This window comes from Lagopus leucura, unplaced genomic scaffold, assembly GCF_019238085.1.
Source record: "Lagopus leucura isolate 7727_CA_CO unplaced genomic scaffold, USGS_WTPT01 Super-Scaffold_100044, whole genome shotgun sequence".
NCBI lineage: Eukaryota > Metazoa > Chordata > Aves > Galliformes > Phasianidae > Lagopus > Lagopus leucura.
The window spans coordinates 2,634,207-2,649,233 of record NW_024962291.1 but is presented as its reverse complement, the minus strand read 5'-3'; the positions used below and the strand labels follow the sequence as shown (position 1 = coordinate 2,649,233).

The 15,027-nt window shown below is 51.8% G+C and overlaps 1 protein-coding gene and 1 long non-coding RNA gene across 3 annotated transcripts in view; one reads left to right on the top strand and one right to left on the bottom strand.

Annotated features, from left to right (window-relative positions):
- LOC122187209 overlaps nucleotides 1-99 on the bottom strand; it is a 5,216-nt gene extending 5,117 nt beyond the window's left edge. Inside the window, exon 1 of the long non-coding RNA XR_006181258.1 lies at nucleotides 48-99. This is a non-coding gene — a long non-coding RNA (uncharacterized LOC122187209). The remainder of the gene's footprint in view (nucleotides 1-47) is intronic.
- A 7-nt stretch (nucleotides 100-106) lies between these two features.
- DUSP8 (dual specificity phosphatase 8) overlaps nucleotides 107-15,027 on the top strand; it is a 33,636-nt gene continuing 18,715 nt past the window's right edge. The window contains exons 1-2 of one of the 2 annotated variants that reach the window (XM_042884497.1): nucleotides 107-162; nucleotides 11,691-12,085. In XM_042884497.1, the coding sequence (XP_042740431.1) occupies nucleotides 11,855-12,085 (231 nt within the window). In that variant the 5' untranslated portion in view covers nucleotides 107-162; nucleotides 11,691-11,854. Of the gene's footprint in view, nucleotides 163-952; nucleotides 3,876-11,690; nucleotides 12,086-15,027 lie in introns of those variants that run through there. The other variant, XM_042884496.1, reaches the window with a different exon arrangement.

Sequence of the window (15,027 nt, the reverse complement as noted above, 5' to 3'; positions counted from 1 at the left end):
TGGGGAGGCTCTGTCCTGTGCAAGGTACCCCCCCCCCGAGGTATGACCTCATCGCCGGCGCATTCCCGGCTCGCGGAGCAGCGCGGAGCAGCGCGGAGCTCGGCCGCTGCGCGGCATGCGGGCCCTGCGGAGAGGCGCGGCCGTCCGCGCCCGCCGCACCGGGTCAGTGTGAGCCGAGCCGGAACGGGCCGGGAGGGGATTGCCTTGCAGGGAGAGGGGCGCGGTGCGGCCGCGTGTGCGGAATGGAGCCGCGGAAGGGCTTGGGGAGGCTCTGTCCTGTTGGAAATACCCGCACCTTGCTTTATTATCCGTAGGGCTTTGGGGTTTAAAGTGCGGGTGGGATCGTTTCGAAGCAAGCGTTAATAAAAAAACACTTGCGGGAGGGTGGGTGGGCGCAGGTGGGAGCGGAGCATCCCCGGCCGCGGTGCGGGGCGGTACCTCGGGGTTGCGCGGTGCGGGGCCAAGGGGGGTACGGGAGCTGTGGTGACAGCGCTGTGGTTTTCCGATGCCGTCGTTGCGCACCCGGCTGCGAGAGGAGCCGCGTTGGGCTGCGCGGTCCGTACGGCGCTGCGCTGCCGCGAGCTCCGGAAGCGCTGCGGGCCGTGAGCGCGTTGTGCGCCCCGCTCAGTTTGTCCCCTCCGTCCCCCCCTGTACGCGCCGACCTGCCGTCGTCTCCCCCGTTCTCGGACGAGCCTCTGCGTGCGGAACGCCGGTCGGTTTTCCCGAGCGCGGCGATGATTTCCCTTATTGATAAATAAGTTCCTTCTCCTTCCTGTTCTGCCCCCCCACCCCGCACACGCACACCCCTTTCTCCTCCCCCAAAATTAAATTCCTGAGCAACAGCAAAAGCTGATGTCAGTGCCTCGGCTCACATCGGGAAGCTCCGCGCAGGTCGGTGAGGTGCGGCTTGTTACGGGGAGGACGCGCCGCGGTGCGGGTTCCTTGCGGACGTTTGGGTTTTCTAGGCACCGTATTGCGGTGCCACCCGTGGTTCCTAGGCGGGGAGCCCAGCCCTGCCCCGGGCACGAGTGACCCGCCGTGATTTGGAGCATAAAGGCATGGACTCCTTCTAGCAGCCACTGGCAACCTCAGGGAGATGCTGAGCGCTTTGCCCGCAGCCCGGGGCCGAGGTAACCTTGTGAGCAGCTCCAGGAGCCCTGCGCGATGCTCACCGCATTGTCTGCACCCGAGCTGTGCTGCGCAGGGCTCGGGCACGGTTGCAGCTTTGTGTTGGAAGGTCCGGGTGTGCGGTGCTCGTGGGTTTGGGCTCGGCGGCGCTGCGCAGGGCTCTGCAGAAGAGGTTGGTTGGGTTCGGGGCCGGTTCCCTGATTGCCTTTGTGTTTGCTTGTGATGATTCCCAAAGCAAATGAGCTCTGTGCCAAGAAAACTCTCATACCTATAACTGGCTGCATTTAGGGCTTCTTGCTAAGATACCTCCAAGGTCTCTGCAGATGTATTCTTGCCAGTTCTGATGCGTGCAGCCGTGCTTTGCCCCAACAGGCTTTGAACCCCCATGGGTTGTTGCCCTTTCCTTAATGCAGATAAGGGGCTGGGGGGACCTGGTACTAGCATTGCAAGGTGGCCGAGCCCTGTAGGAGTGCTGACTGCATGGAGATATGGTAGATACCATGTTTGTGTGCTGGGTGGTTTTGCTGGGGCTGGGCACCTTGCCAAGGAAGCCACTGAGGTGCTGTGTTTGGAGAGGTTGCTGCCTAAAATTCAAGACAGTACAATTATTATTGTCAGAACCCCCCCAGAGCACTGGGTACAGCTCCTCAGAGCATGCATCCTGCAGTGGTTTGGCCCTGCAAACACCTCCCAAAGAACCATCCTGAAGGAGGCTGCGGCTCAGTGGGGTTCTGAAAATGGCTTCTTGCAGCACCTACTTTATCCCTACCCCTTTCCCTGCTCTGGCTGCATTAATCTACATAATCAAAATGAGATGTGTTAAAGGTGCCTTCCCCTTCTGTGTGGCTCTGCTGCCCTTAGGTGTGCCTGCTCATGGGATCAGAGGTTGGTCCTTGCTATGCAGTGTGATTAGAGCTGTGATCTGCAGCCTTGGCTGCACTCAGGTGCAGAGCGCATTCACGGTATCTGGGATGGGAGCAGGAAAAGGAGGTGTTCCATATTTGGCAGCCTTGATTTATAATCTGAGTTTGTAGGACACTGCCGTCATCCTGAAACAACCCAGCAAAGCAAATCTGCTGGGGAGCATGGTGGTAAAGAAAGCAGCATGCAGGTGCTGGCTCCTGGGAGGACAGCAGGAAAGCTGAGCTGGGACATGTAGGTGGTTCTGCCCTCCGCTCTGGGTTCTGTGGCAGAGTTTAGGAGAACTGTCTGTAGAACCCTCAGAGCGGAGGGGTTCCTGCTCTCACCCCACTCTTCTCCACACTGCTCTGCAGAGGTGCTCTGCAGCCCTGCGATGCCGTCATCCCACGGGGAACACTTGCGAGTGCTCCTCTGCATCTCGATGCCCTCTGGGTTTTAAAACCTGTTTTTCAAGCTTTCAATTTCTCCTCTGCAGGTACACCTGTCCTGCCTAGTGCAGGGTGGGAAAGGAGGCACCTGATGAGATTACATACAGGCGTGGGGAAGGGAGGCGAGTGGCCTGGGATCACTCATCAGATAAGGAGCTAAATGAGTGCTTGCAATTTTCTCAAGCTTGCTTGCAGAAACCTGCGCATGCGTTGCAAGCAAGGTTAGAGCACAGCGAGGGAGTGCAAAGGCTGCAAAAATGGTGTCACAGGCTGTCCTTAAAGTCGGGCAGAGCTCATGGTGTGATGGTAGCATGTGTGCTGTGCCTGGCTGTGAGCTGCTGGCTTTGCCTTCCCTTCTGATGGCGGTGGGGCGGAATGTAGCATGCGGCTGTGTCACGTCCCTTGGGAATGATGCTCAGTGCCCTGCTGAGGGAGATGTAGCACTTAGGGATGTGGCTCAGTGGGCATGGTGGTGATGGCTCAGTGGCTGGATTTGATGATCTCAGATTTTTTTTTTTTTTAATAACCTTAATGATTTTATGGTTCTATGAATTGAGCTCTGGTCACACGTGAGCACCTCGGTGACTCCATCTCCTCTTTATCAATGAAGTCATGGAAAAGCAAACGAGCTCTTATCTCTTCCAAGAACCGATCGTAGGCTTCCTACCCCAACCCTTGGGTCAGTGCCATCAGTGAGGCTCCTTTTGTTCTCAAACCTTTCTGTTTTGAGCAGAAAGAGGAGAAGCCCCTATTGTAGGATAAAGCAGAGCTGTACTGGGGCCCTGCTCCATAGGTGTGCTATTTGATTCATCCTCTGTGAGCCTTCTAGACCCTACTAGACCAGGGAGCCTGGACAGGTGTGCAGCAGGTGGTCCTTTGCTTTGCGTACAGCTTCTGTGTGTTATAGTGCTGCTCAGGACGTCCAGTTTTCAAAAGTGAAGTGTGGTGTCTGATGCTCCTGAAGATAGGTGCAATTGGGATTGGAGGAGATTCCAGTCTGCACTGTACAAAGGTGAAATAAGCAATGCGCTTTGATCTGGGGTTAGAGAACTTTCCTTGATTCCATCTTTTCTTCCCATTCTTCTTACGCCTATTTCCTTGTTTGTTGTGCATGGAAAGTCCAACCCAAAGCGTGTGCATGACTTGTCTGCCTTTGTTGTACCTTATTTATTTATTTATTTTCAATCAAACCTTCAGGTTTCTTGGGGCAGAGACCTTGTGTTCAGGCTTTTCTCTTGAGGGTCTTGGGATGCACTCTTGCAGTTGACAAAGGGGTGAGTTCTGGGAAGCCCCATTTCTGAGCCTGCTGACAACTGGGAATGGGTCTTTTGGTGGCCAGGACAAGGCAACCTGATCTGTTGTTGGAGCTGGCCCTGTGTTGGGGGAGTGGTTGGCCAGGTGAGTTGCTGAGGTCCCTTCCTTCCAACCTATATTACACTGTGACTCTTCCATACCTGCCTGCCATTATGATTTTCCCTGGCTGTTGTAAAAATGGAGAGGGCTTTGGTGCTGACAGCTCCTGCTGCTGTCCCTGGAGGAGTGCTGGGAAGATGATCCTGTGGGACAAGATGTGATGCTTGGAATTGTTCTGTGGGGTGTCAGGGGGACTAACTGCCTTTGCACACTGGATGGAGCTGACTGCTGGGAGGGGGTGGTGTGTGTGTGGGGGGGAATCGCAAATCTCTGACTGGGCAAAGCCTCCCTAGACACATCCTCATGTAAAGCAATTGCTTTTTACCATTAAAAATAGATCGGTGAATTCTCTGCTTGCCTGCTGAATGCTGATGCCTGTAATTCTTTGTCATCCTCGCAATCTCCTCTGCTTTGAGCTTGGCTGCCTCTTTGTCTGGCACCTGAGCAGGGTTCATTCAGCAGTAACAGATCCAGAGATAAGTGTGAGCTCTCGTGTAGTCTCCCAGGGCTGGAAGAAAGGTGAGGAGACCTGATCTCATGCCATTTAGCTGCTTGGCCTGCAACACTAAAGGAGCACGGCTTGGTGCGTTTGTGGATGCTTAATGGTCAACACCAGTGATGAGTTAGACCTCTTGTTATGGAAGCTGGCTAGAGGATGTGGAAGCTCTGTGTATGTCATGGTATATCACTCACATTTGGAACAGGCTGCCCAGGGAGGTGGTGGAGTCACCGTACTTGGAAGTGTTCAAGAAAAGGATAGATGTGGCACTGAGGGACAGATCAATGGGCATGGTGGGGATGGGCTGGTGGTTGGACTACATGATCTTAGTTGTCTTTTCCAGCCTGAGTGAGCCTATGATTCAGTGTATGGATAGAGGAAGAGCTGCCAAATGCTTTGATCCTCCCCCCCTCAAGTCACCTCAAGACTGACCTGATGAAACCACCTGGCAATGAATCATATTAGGGAGGAGAGAAGGAGAGAGTAGGGTAAATATGCTAGTGTGGGCTTTGCCTGTCTTATGTGCTTTTCCTAGATAAAGAAAATCCTTTGAAACTCATTGTTGGTGCTTTCTTATTGTAGCTGAGAAAAGAAGTAGAGCCCTGGCTGACATTCATCCCAAGTCTGTGTGCAATTTAGCTATTGTGTGCATGAAGGAAGGTTAACAAGCCTTGAACCAGGTTCAAAAAGCCTTGAAAAGTGCAAGAAACAACCTTGACGAATATGTCTTTCCATGGAAAATCAGCTCCCTTTCATTTGAGTTGAATTCTGGGTCTCCTAAGAAGAGCCTGAGTTTTGATGAGCTTAGGGTGGCATCACTGGGCATTAGCCTACACAGGCTGGAAAACTGTGATAGAACATACATCTGTACCTCAGCTTACACTGGTTGAGATCAGAAACTGTGTAAAAGATGCCAGAAGAAAGAAAATCCTGTTATTGGTCTTCAGTGAGTCTGGAAGCCCTGGTGGCTGTTTCTGTACAGGGACATGTGGCACAGGGCAGATGCCAGCAGGTTTGCTGGGTGCTTGCTTCACCTTCTATGCTTCCACCTTTTACCTCACCCATGGCTGTCTCAGATTTATTTCATCTGTCACTGTCCTTATGAAGTGAAATGAGGGTGCTTTTATCTACCTCAAAGTACCACAGCACAGCCCAGTGCTTTATTTTCCTTAGCATGTAGGTATCATGGGAAAATAGTCTGCAGGTCCTGGACACCCTTTCTTCAGTAGACAAAAATTGCACCCAGCAGGTATTTATGGTATTTGGTGTCTTAGGACAAGAGATCAGGACCAGCCCTGCTGAAGTATCTAAACTGCATACCCTTCTGGTCTGCCTCTGTCTGGGCTTACAGCAAAAAGGCAGATGAAATGTTGGAGATCCCAAGATGAGCCCATGGGATGGTCTTTAGGCTTGTCCAGTGGAAATGCAGCAAAGGTGGAGATATCAGACAGTGAGAAGCAGGGAAGCATCTTGGGACTGGGTCTGCTTCTCCTACGCATCATGTAGGACAAGAGCTAATAGCTTCAAGTTGCTCCAGAGAATATTCAGGTTGGATATTTGGAAAAATTTCTTCCCAGAAAGAGCAGTGAGGTATTGATTAGGCTTTTCAGGGAGGTGGTGGAGTCACTGTCCTGAGAGGTGTTCAAGCAAAGGTAGATGTGACACTGAGGAAAATGGTCTAGAGAGGTCACAGGCACGGCTGATGGTTGAACTGGATGATCCTAGCACTCATTCCAACTTCAATGATTCTATGTCCTCTACACCTTATTGTGGTATGTGCCAGGCTGCTCAAAGGAGAAGATGCTTTCAGCTCCAAGACTTGAACCTGGCTGTCTCTCAGCTTGACAGGAGAAGGATGGAAATGAAATAGCTTTGGTATTAGAAAGCAGCATGCATGGGAGCTCCATCTGCAGCATGGGCAAAGGCAGAGATTAAATGGCTGACTGGTCATGGATAACCTTTGGTCTTGTGTTTTGTAGGCTTTAAAGGAAAGCCTGTGTTTATACTACAGGGGAAAGCCATATAAATCATCTTAAAAGTACAAGTCTAAGAAGAGGAGATAGTGGCATTGTCATCTAGACTACAGCAGTATAGCCTGCTATTTTTCCCTGTTGGCTTTCCCTGCCTTGCAGTACTCCAGAAATAATTTTGGAAGGAACCAGATCACGACCATTATACACCGATGTGGGCAGGCTGGGAGGTGATTGCATTTGCAGCTACAACCCACCAAGCATGGCTGGCACAAGCCATGTTCTGGACCACTCATGGTGGGCACAGCTGGAATGCAAGCTCCTTCTTCTCAGCATCATCCTCCAGTGATGATGCCTCCCTCCACCATCCTCTGGTGATGGAGGCTGCCTCTTCCCAAAGCCCTGTCTGCATGGAGAGGGCTCTTGCCTTGGAAAGAAGGCGCTTACCACTTGTGGGAAGTGGTGAATGGGGAAGTGAGGTGAGCATCAATGGGGCTGTGTGAGGCTTCTCTGTCTTGGGAAAGCCTCTGTGAGTCCTGGAGGGTGAGAACAGAGCGGTGGTTGCAGAGGGACAGCACAGTGATGCTGCCTTATCTTCACCTCTCGGGAAACACAAAATGTCTCTTCTCATCCTTCAGCTTCATCAGGGAAAGGCAGAAAAGTAGCCTTTATAGCTTAGTAGTGAGTATGGTTAGTAATGGGTTTTAACCTCATTTTAAGGAGGGGTAGACAAATGTGTATTTTTCTTTCCATCTAAGCAGAGAAATCCTTTGTGCTCTATTTTAAAGGGATATAGAGCAACTGCTAAGTGATTGGCAGCACTTCCAGTATGGCTACTGCAGGCACCTATGGCTTTGTCCCAGAGCCACCACAGGGGATTATTCATGCTCCAAATTCACCTCCGCAGATGAAGGCTTTCATCTCTCACCAGGAGATGCAATGCAGTTCACAATGCTGGGAGAAGCAGGAGAGGATCAGTAGATGGGCTGAGCTGCAAAGCAGATGGGATGGAGCAAGGAGAGACATCCTGGAGCTTCATGATAGCCCATCTTGCCCCATGCCGGTGGCTGGGCTGGAGGCAGCGACTCGAGCATCCTGCAGGATGTGAGCTGAAGGCACTGCGGTAGCATTGCCTCGGGCCAGAGACGCAGCCGTTGCCTGGCAGCTGCGAGTTTCCAGGGAAACCAGAGGTGCTAACTTGTTAATGAGCCCCACGTCCCCGATTGCTGCCGCAAAATAATAATAATTAGTAATAGGGCCGTGTTTTAGGAATCCCTCAAACAGCAGGAGCCTGCCGAGGGGAGTTTGCTAAGTGCCGAAGCACTTGAAAGAAAAGAAGGTATGTGGAAGGAGGAAGGGCAGAGAGCTTAGCAAAACTGCCACCTTTTACATCTTGATCTGTGTCTGGAGACTGGGAATCAGCAGGGTTCTGCCAGTGTCCTGGGTGGTAAGCCTGGGACTGGTGGAAGTTCTTCAGGAACGGCTGCTCTCAGGGGTTACTCTGGGTTGGTGAGCAGGCATTTCTCTGTGGTGGCAGCCCCGTGGGCATGCTCATGGATCCCCAAACTCACTTATGTGATAGAAATGCTTTTGAGAAGGGTTTGGATTGGAAGTAATCCGGAAGATCATTTAGTTCCAACCCCCTGCTGTGGGCTGGGACATCTCCCATTAGACCAGGTTGCCCAAAACTCCATCCAACCTGGCCTTAAACCTACAGCTTCTCTGATGGGATCAGAGCTGCCAGTCCCTGGGATATAATTTTTATCCTTAGCTCTGTGCTCAGGCACGTCTGGGTGCTTCTTCCAGCACATCTGTGGCCAGGTTTGACCCTTCTTTCAGCATCATCTGTGTGCAGCCTACCTCATGAGGCAGTTCATGGCACCTCCATGCTCTCTGCCAGCAGCCAGTCATACCCTGTTTCTGGTCTTCAGCTTCATTTTGTGAATTCACTTCCTTTGCTAGAAGCAGATTTTGGAAGTTCAGCACAGATCTCCAGAAATCTTTTGCAGCTGATGAGTAGCAGTGCACCTGAGGTCCTTTGTTCTGTGCTCTTTGCAGACTTGGAGGCTTTTTTTTACTGGTAGTATTCCTCCTTTTCCTCTGCATATTAATCTCTTCTGTTTGAATTTATTTTGAGTGGAAATGGGAAACAATGGTAGAAAGAATTGGAACAGGAGCTGGAGAAAAAGAAAGCTCAGAGGAATAAGAAGCTGGCCTGCCCAAGGCAGCAAGGGGAGCAACTGCTGATCTGGGTCATGGGTGGAGGGAAGGTAGGGATCTTCAGAACACAACCACAGGTGGATATGCTAGTTGGTGAAGTTTATGATTGCTGCAAGGACATGCTGGCCTTCCTGTTAACATCTCCAAGAGAAACTAGAGCTGTGCCCTTCCTGTAGCCACGTATTTCTGCTGGGGCCTTGTGCAAGATGAGAAATTGAGGAAGTGGCCGCCACCTTGGCAACTGTTGAGCCAGTACAGGAGTGCATTCCCATGGTCCTTCCTGCCACAGGGGCAGACTTGGGTCAGGGTGTGTTTGGGGTTTTCTTCTGGCTAACCAGAAGAAGGTCACAGGCAGGAAGACTCCCAGCAAGCAGGTGTCTTAATGCCTATGCATTAAGTCCTCTGCTCAGCTTTCCATCCCTCAGCTGCAGCATGGCCCCTCCTGCTTTGCCATCCCTGTTCAGCTAAACCGTGTGTCCATCTCCTCATTACAGGCACTCCAGGGAGAGGTGGGATTAAAGGATTATGGTAATGTTCTTCAGGAACACTCGAGAAGATTAAGATGGCTTTAATAAACTGATAAGAGAGGGATGCAGCTAGGGTTTCTGAAACCCTAACTTAGGCCTCAGGTTAACCTTTACCTCTTGTGTTGGAGGCTGGTCTCTGGTCAGTGTGGTGAAGGAGCAGGTCTCTTACTTCAGCAGTGCTCTTCCATGTCTGTGTTCCTTTGCTCTTCCTTGGCATTTGCACTTCGGTTGTCCAAGAGAAAGGCACTATGCAAGTTCAGAGGGACCCAGATCCTCCTGAGCATTCAGTCTACCAGTGAGGTTATGCATGCTTAAGACCGTGCTCAGTTTGTATTTCCCTCCCTGGGCAAGGCTTCAGGAGAGAAGAACTGAATGAAACTACCTTGCACTGCCTCTTTCCACCTCTCCCATGTGGAACTGGGCACAGGACCTGGCTCACTTGTGTCACCTCTATCTGCCACCGGGTCCGACTGGCAGTGCTGGTGCAGACAGATGTGTATTTGGTTGTTCTGCAGGAGGATGGCTGTTAGTGCAGAGGGAAAACTCCCCTTGTGTCTTCTGATTTCATCCACCCAAGCTCTTGGTCATCTGTCAACACTTCGTACATGGGAAGCCTCTCTCTGAGCAAAGGAGATCAGGAATCTTCTGTTCTTCCCAGACCCCCCATAGTTCACCCTTGTTCGTTATCTGAGGAGTAGATACTCTGTTATCCCTAGAAATACAGTACAACATGTCCAGTCCATTGGATCACTCCTTTCTCTTACTTCAACCTTTTTTCTTATCCCTCTGCCTCAGCATTATCCCCATCCTTTTTTGTCTGTCACCTTCCTCTGCTCCCTTTTATTTCTTGGATGTAATTGGAGGAGCCAAGAATTCGCAGCCTGCTGTCCTGATGGGGAAGGGAAGCAGAAAGCAATTTGGGGAGTGGGGTGTGAAAGAAAGACAAAGGGTGAGGGGGGGTGGGGGGGGAAAGCTGGCTAATTTGCATCCTTTCTGAGTGCCCTGGCTCTATAGCCAAGGTACAGCAGGGGGTCTTCTGGCAAGGCGGCAGCAACGTAATGAGGTGTGTCATATCCCAGCAGGGGCCAGCCTCGCTCCCTCTCACACCCCCTAATTAGAACTGTTTCAATTTTTAAGCCCCCCTGGAGGAGTGCTGTGGGGAGGGGGAACTGTGAGCCGCCTGCTGTGGGGCCAGGGACAGCGATGCCATAATGCCAAGGGGCTGCAAAATGCTTTGTGCCAGAAGGGGCCACCACTATTGCAGCTTTTAGGGGATTTTTCTTTTTTCTCTCTAAGTTGAACAAACGTGTTAGCAGCATGTATGTGTGCAGGGATATCTACCCCCTGCTTTGAATAGCAGGTCTGACAGCCTGGGGAAATAGGAGGGCTGCTAATGCTGAGGTTGGAGAGCTGTAGATGCTGAAATATCCTCACGTTCTGCAGCTGTACATCCTTTTCCTGCAAGCTGGCTGCATCTTCAAGGTTTGGTGATAGGTAGCAGAGGTTCCTAGTTCAGAGTTGGAAGGAACCACTAAAGGCCATCTGGTCCATTTCCCCTGCAATGAACAGAGACACCTACACTAGATCAAGTCCTCAGAGCCCTGTTCTGCCTGACATTGAGTGTGTCCTCAGCTGAGGCATCCACCACCTCTGTGGGCAATCTGTTCTGTGTCCTACCTGAGCAACTTTTCCTGCGTGCCCTTGCACCACAAGGGCTTGTGATGTGGGGAGCTCCTGAGAACTGCTGCTTGCTCTGAGTAGGGTGGCTCCTGTAGTCCATAGACTAAATCCTGGCCCTGCAGAGGTCAATGAAAATCTTTACACTGGCCTTTTCAGGTGCGGTAGTCATAGTCTTCTTAATTCAGATGCATTAAAGCCTCCATGCAAGAGCTTGTGGGTTCTGTCTAAAATGCTTTCTGGAAGAAACAAGAAGAGCCTGGTAATAGCCCTGTTTATTTTCTGAATGGCTGTGGCAGCATTAAAACTTAATGCCATTAAAACAGACCTGCAATGACGTGTGCCATTAAAACCTAAGAAGACTCCCTGAACGGATCATACTTGTTGACCCATGAGCTGCTCTTGGAGCAAGTTCAGCCCTCCTCGGCTGCTAAAATGGAGCCTCGTAACTCCCATTGTGCATGAAGCCACTTTTAAAGCCTGCACAAGTCAAGTACCAAAAAGCCACAAAAAAAAGCTTTCTTAGAAAGTGTGGCTATCTCCCTGTCCCACTCTTTTGAAGGCCAAGCTCTAGGCCCAGAGTAAGCACTCTTGAGATGAGAGAGAATGACCCTTAAGTTAAGCCAGGGAAGGTTCAGGTTGGATGTTAGGAAAAAATTCTCAGTGTTGAGGCACTGGACTAGGATGCCAATGGTGATGATGGGTTCACTGTCCCTGGAGGTGTTCCAGAACCACGGGGATGTGGTACTGAGGGATGTAATTCAGTGAGCGTGGTGGGGATGGGTCAGTGGTTGGTCTCGGTGACCACAGAGCTCTCTTCCGATCTTAATGATTCTATGATTCTGTCATTCTCATCTGTGCTGTCCTGCCACCTGACCGGTGTGTCTCTACTCTCCTCTCTCCCCAGGTTCAGCACCATGAGTAGGCAGCCTGGGCGCTAGCAGTGTGAGGAGCCCAGCACGGTGCTGCTCCGCTCACACCTCACCTCACTGCTTGTCCCCGTGGGGAGAAAGGTGCTGGCAGCCCACCCTGCCCTTCCGCCCCGCTCACCCTAGAGCGGACGGGCCCGTTATGGCTGGAGACAGACTCCCACGCAAAGTGATGGATCCAAAGAAGCTGGCCAGCCTCCTGCGGAACGGAGCGGAGGGCACCCTGGTCATCGATAGCCGCTCCTTTGTGGAGTACAACTCCTGGCATGTCCTCAGCTCTGTCAACATCTGCTGCTCTAAACTGGTCAAGAGGAGGCTCCAGCAGGACAAGGTCTCTATCACAGAGCTCATCCAGCCCACCTCCAAGATGAAGGTATGGAGATATGGGGATAGGGAATGCCTCTTTGCCCCGCTGGGGATATGTATGCTTGCAAAGCCATTTCCTGCAGGGGCAATGTTGTGCAACCTGCACCCTATCCTGCACCCTGTTGACTGCCCTCTCTTTTTTGACATTACCTTCCTTCTGAGAGCTGGAAGACCAATGGCCACAGGGCTCTCCTGGAGGACTTGTTTATAGCCCCCACTCCAGTGACATGCCCTCCCCAGGCCAGTCTAACAGGTACATCAGCCTCAGGAATTGCCCTGTACTGGCAAACAAGCCCCAAATCCTTCCTGGAGCTGTAAGCTTAATCCCTTGCTAAAAACTCTTCCCCTCCCCTCTGTCATCTCTAACTCCATTCAGGGACATGTAATCCTCCTCCCTTGTGACGCCAGGAGCTCTTATCCGGTGTCATGGCATATTATCTCTCCCAGGCTCCTCTCTCTATCTCTACCCGTTAAATAATAGAGGTGGCTCTGAGCCATGGCTGCCAGCCGAAATAGTGCTGGGTGACCCCGTGGTGGCCCAGGCAGGGTCCTGCCCACCCTGAGATGCTGCCATCGGCGAGACAGTGGAGGGCGCCTTGCCTCCTTTACACCCCAGTGCCTCAGGGTCCCTTCACCTCCTCCACCCAGCATCCCTGAATTGGCACATCCCCACTGCAGTGCAGCTTTGGCATGGGGATCCCCACCCCTCATTTTGGAATGATGCTGTCCTATGCCAGCCCACTACTCTACCACTGTACTCCTGCTTTTCACATTCCCCAGCTCCTCCCTGCTTGTAATTTTATGGCAAAGCGAGGGTAATTCAGGCGATTAATCAAATGCTGGGCCCAGCTGGAGCCATCTGCGGCGTGTCCCCCCCCCCTCGCCACCCCGCAAAGCCACCGCCGTCCGTATTGGCTGCTGGTGACATCACCCTGCCAGGATCAAGGAGTCGGAAGGGGGGCTTTGGCGGGGGGGCGGGCAGCCTTGCTCCAAGTTGCTTCAGTGATGCTGTGGGCTGGGTTCTTTGGAGGGGATTGCAGAGAATGATTCCTGAACGGCTTGAGCCGTTTGCAAATCCCCAGGGGAATAAAGCAGGAATAATCAGTTTTCATGAGCTGGGAGCCAGCGTGATGCAGCTGCCCTCCTCCTGGCGAGGGTCACCTCTGCAGTGGCTGCTGTCACATGGAGTGGCAGCAGCAAAAGCACTGCAACTTTGTAGAGGGGGAGCTAGAGGAGGATGGGGAGGGGGTGCACGAAGAGTTAACATCAGCTGATGCCATTCTGCCTGCAAGGCTGCAGTTCAGCAGCTGCAGAGATGCCGCAGCAGGCAGCAGTGTCTCCCAAAGGATGCTCCTGCATCAATACGAGTGGCTCTTGTCCTGGTTCTGTTCTGCTAAGAATTGTCCCCAACCTTCACAGCCATCCTGGGGTTGCCAGTGTCCCTATGGAAGGAGCAAAACTACCTCTTCCCCACTCCTGCATCTTTATGCAGCTGTCCATCCTTTCATGGGGATGTGGTACCTAACCCTATCCGGGTGGGGACAGCGAGAGATAGGGGCATGGCTAGCATTGGGAGCAGATGGCAGGAAGGGTGACATCAGTGGTGCAATTGTCCGGTCCCATTATTCCTCCTGATGGGCCTCCCGCCCTCCTCCTGTTTCCTGTTCTCAGCCAGGGCTGCCAAGACAAAGGCAGCTGGGAGCACCGTCGTGTACCCAAAAGGATGGGGTGCTGCTGAAAGCCCAGCTCAACACGCTCCTTCCTTGCTTGTGCAACCCCAAAAATCTCAGCCCTGATGGGCATCAGTCACTGCCCATCTCTCGGTTGAGAAGCACAGTTTTCCATCCAGTATGGCAGAGGGTGCTGCTCACAGCTCTTTGGGATGCTCTGGTCTGGAGGGTAACAGCAAACACAAATCTTGGGAAAACTGCTTGGTGGGAAAGAAGAAAAGGGGAAAATCAATATTCCTTTGTCCTTTCATTGTAATATGCCTATCACCTGCCCTGGAAGCGGGGATGCATCTGAGCCAACCCTCCCTGAGCCGTGACGTGTGCTGTGTTCCCATTGTACACATGTATTTTCCCCAGGAGCTGCATGACTGGAGCAGACCTGTGGCCCACGGTCTGGGCTAAGAAACTGCAGCACTTATCCATTTCCCAGTGAATTACTTTTATATTTTTATTTTATTCTAAGGAATTCTAATTTTTACAGCAATAGTCTTCCTTGGCACAAAAACGCTCTACCTGCATTGGTTTTGTTTTCAAACCCAATGCCAACTGGAACCATTCAGCTCCTCAGAGCCATTTCAGGGGAAGAGGGTGTGGGAAATTTGTTCTCTGGGGTTCATTTTGAGTTCTGAAGGGAAATACTGAGAAGTTCACTCCTTTAAGATCTCCTTGGAAAGTCTTCCCACATCTTGACCTGTTCTCTCTTCCCAGAACGTAGCTGTTTCTGGGAATGGCTGTAGCAGTGGTTCGAGGCATGACAGCAGTCTACGAGGGCTGTGGGGATGTGTATTTATTTACTGGAGGAGCCCAGCTCTGGAAGCAGCTGCTTTGCTCTAGGGAAAGCCAGGGCTTATTTCTGAACCCTGTGCCCGGCTGCTTTTTATGTTTATGGAAGTGGTGTTATTTCAGTGGAGTGATTCACTCTGTTTTGAAACAGTATGTGACTGAAATGTCTGGAGTAATTGGGATAATAAGAATGCCTCACTCTTGCCTTAGCCCAGATCACCTGGAGGGCTCAGACTGTTCTGCATGGCAGATAAGTGCCATTTGGAGGTATGAACCTATTCAGTGCCCAGAACAAAGTAAGGAGATACATGTGAGAGATACCTCTAGGGGAGGAATGGGCTCCCCAGAAATGCCCAGTGGGTTCTCCAAAGGTGATGCTCCTTCAAGACTTGGGGACAGAGACCTGAGTGACTTGGTGGGACCATAGCACCTGTGG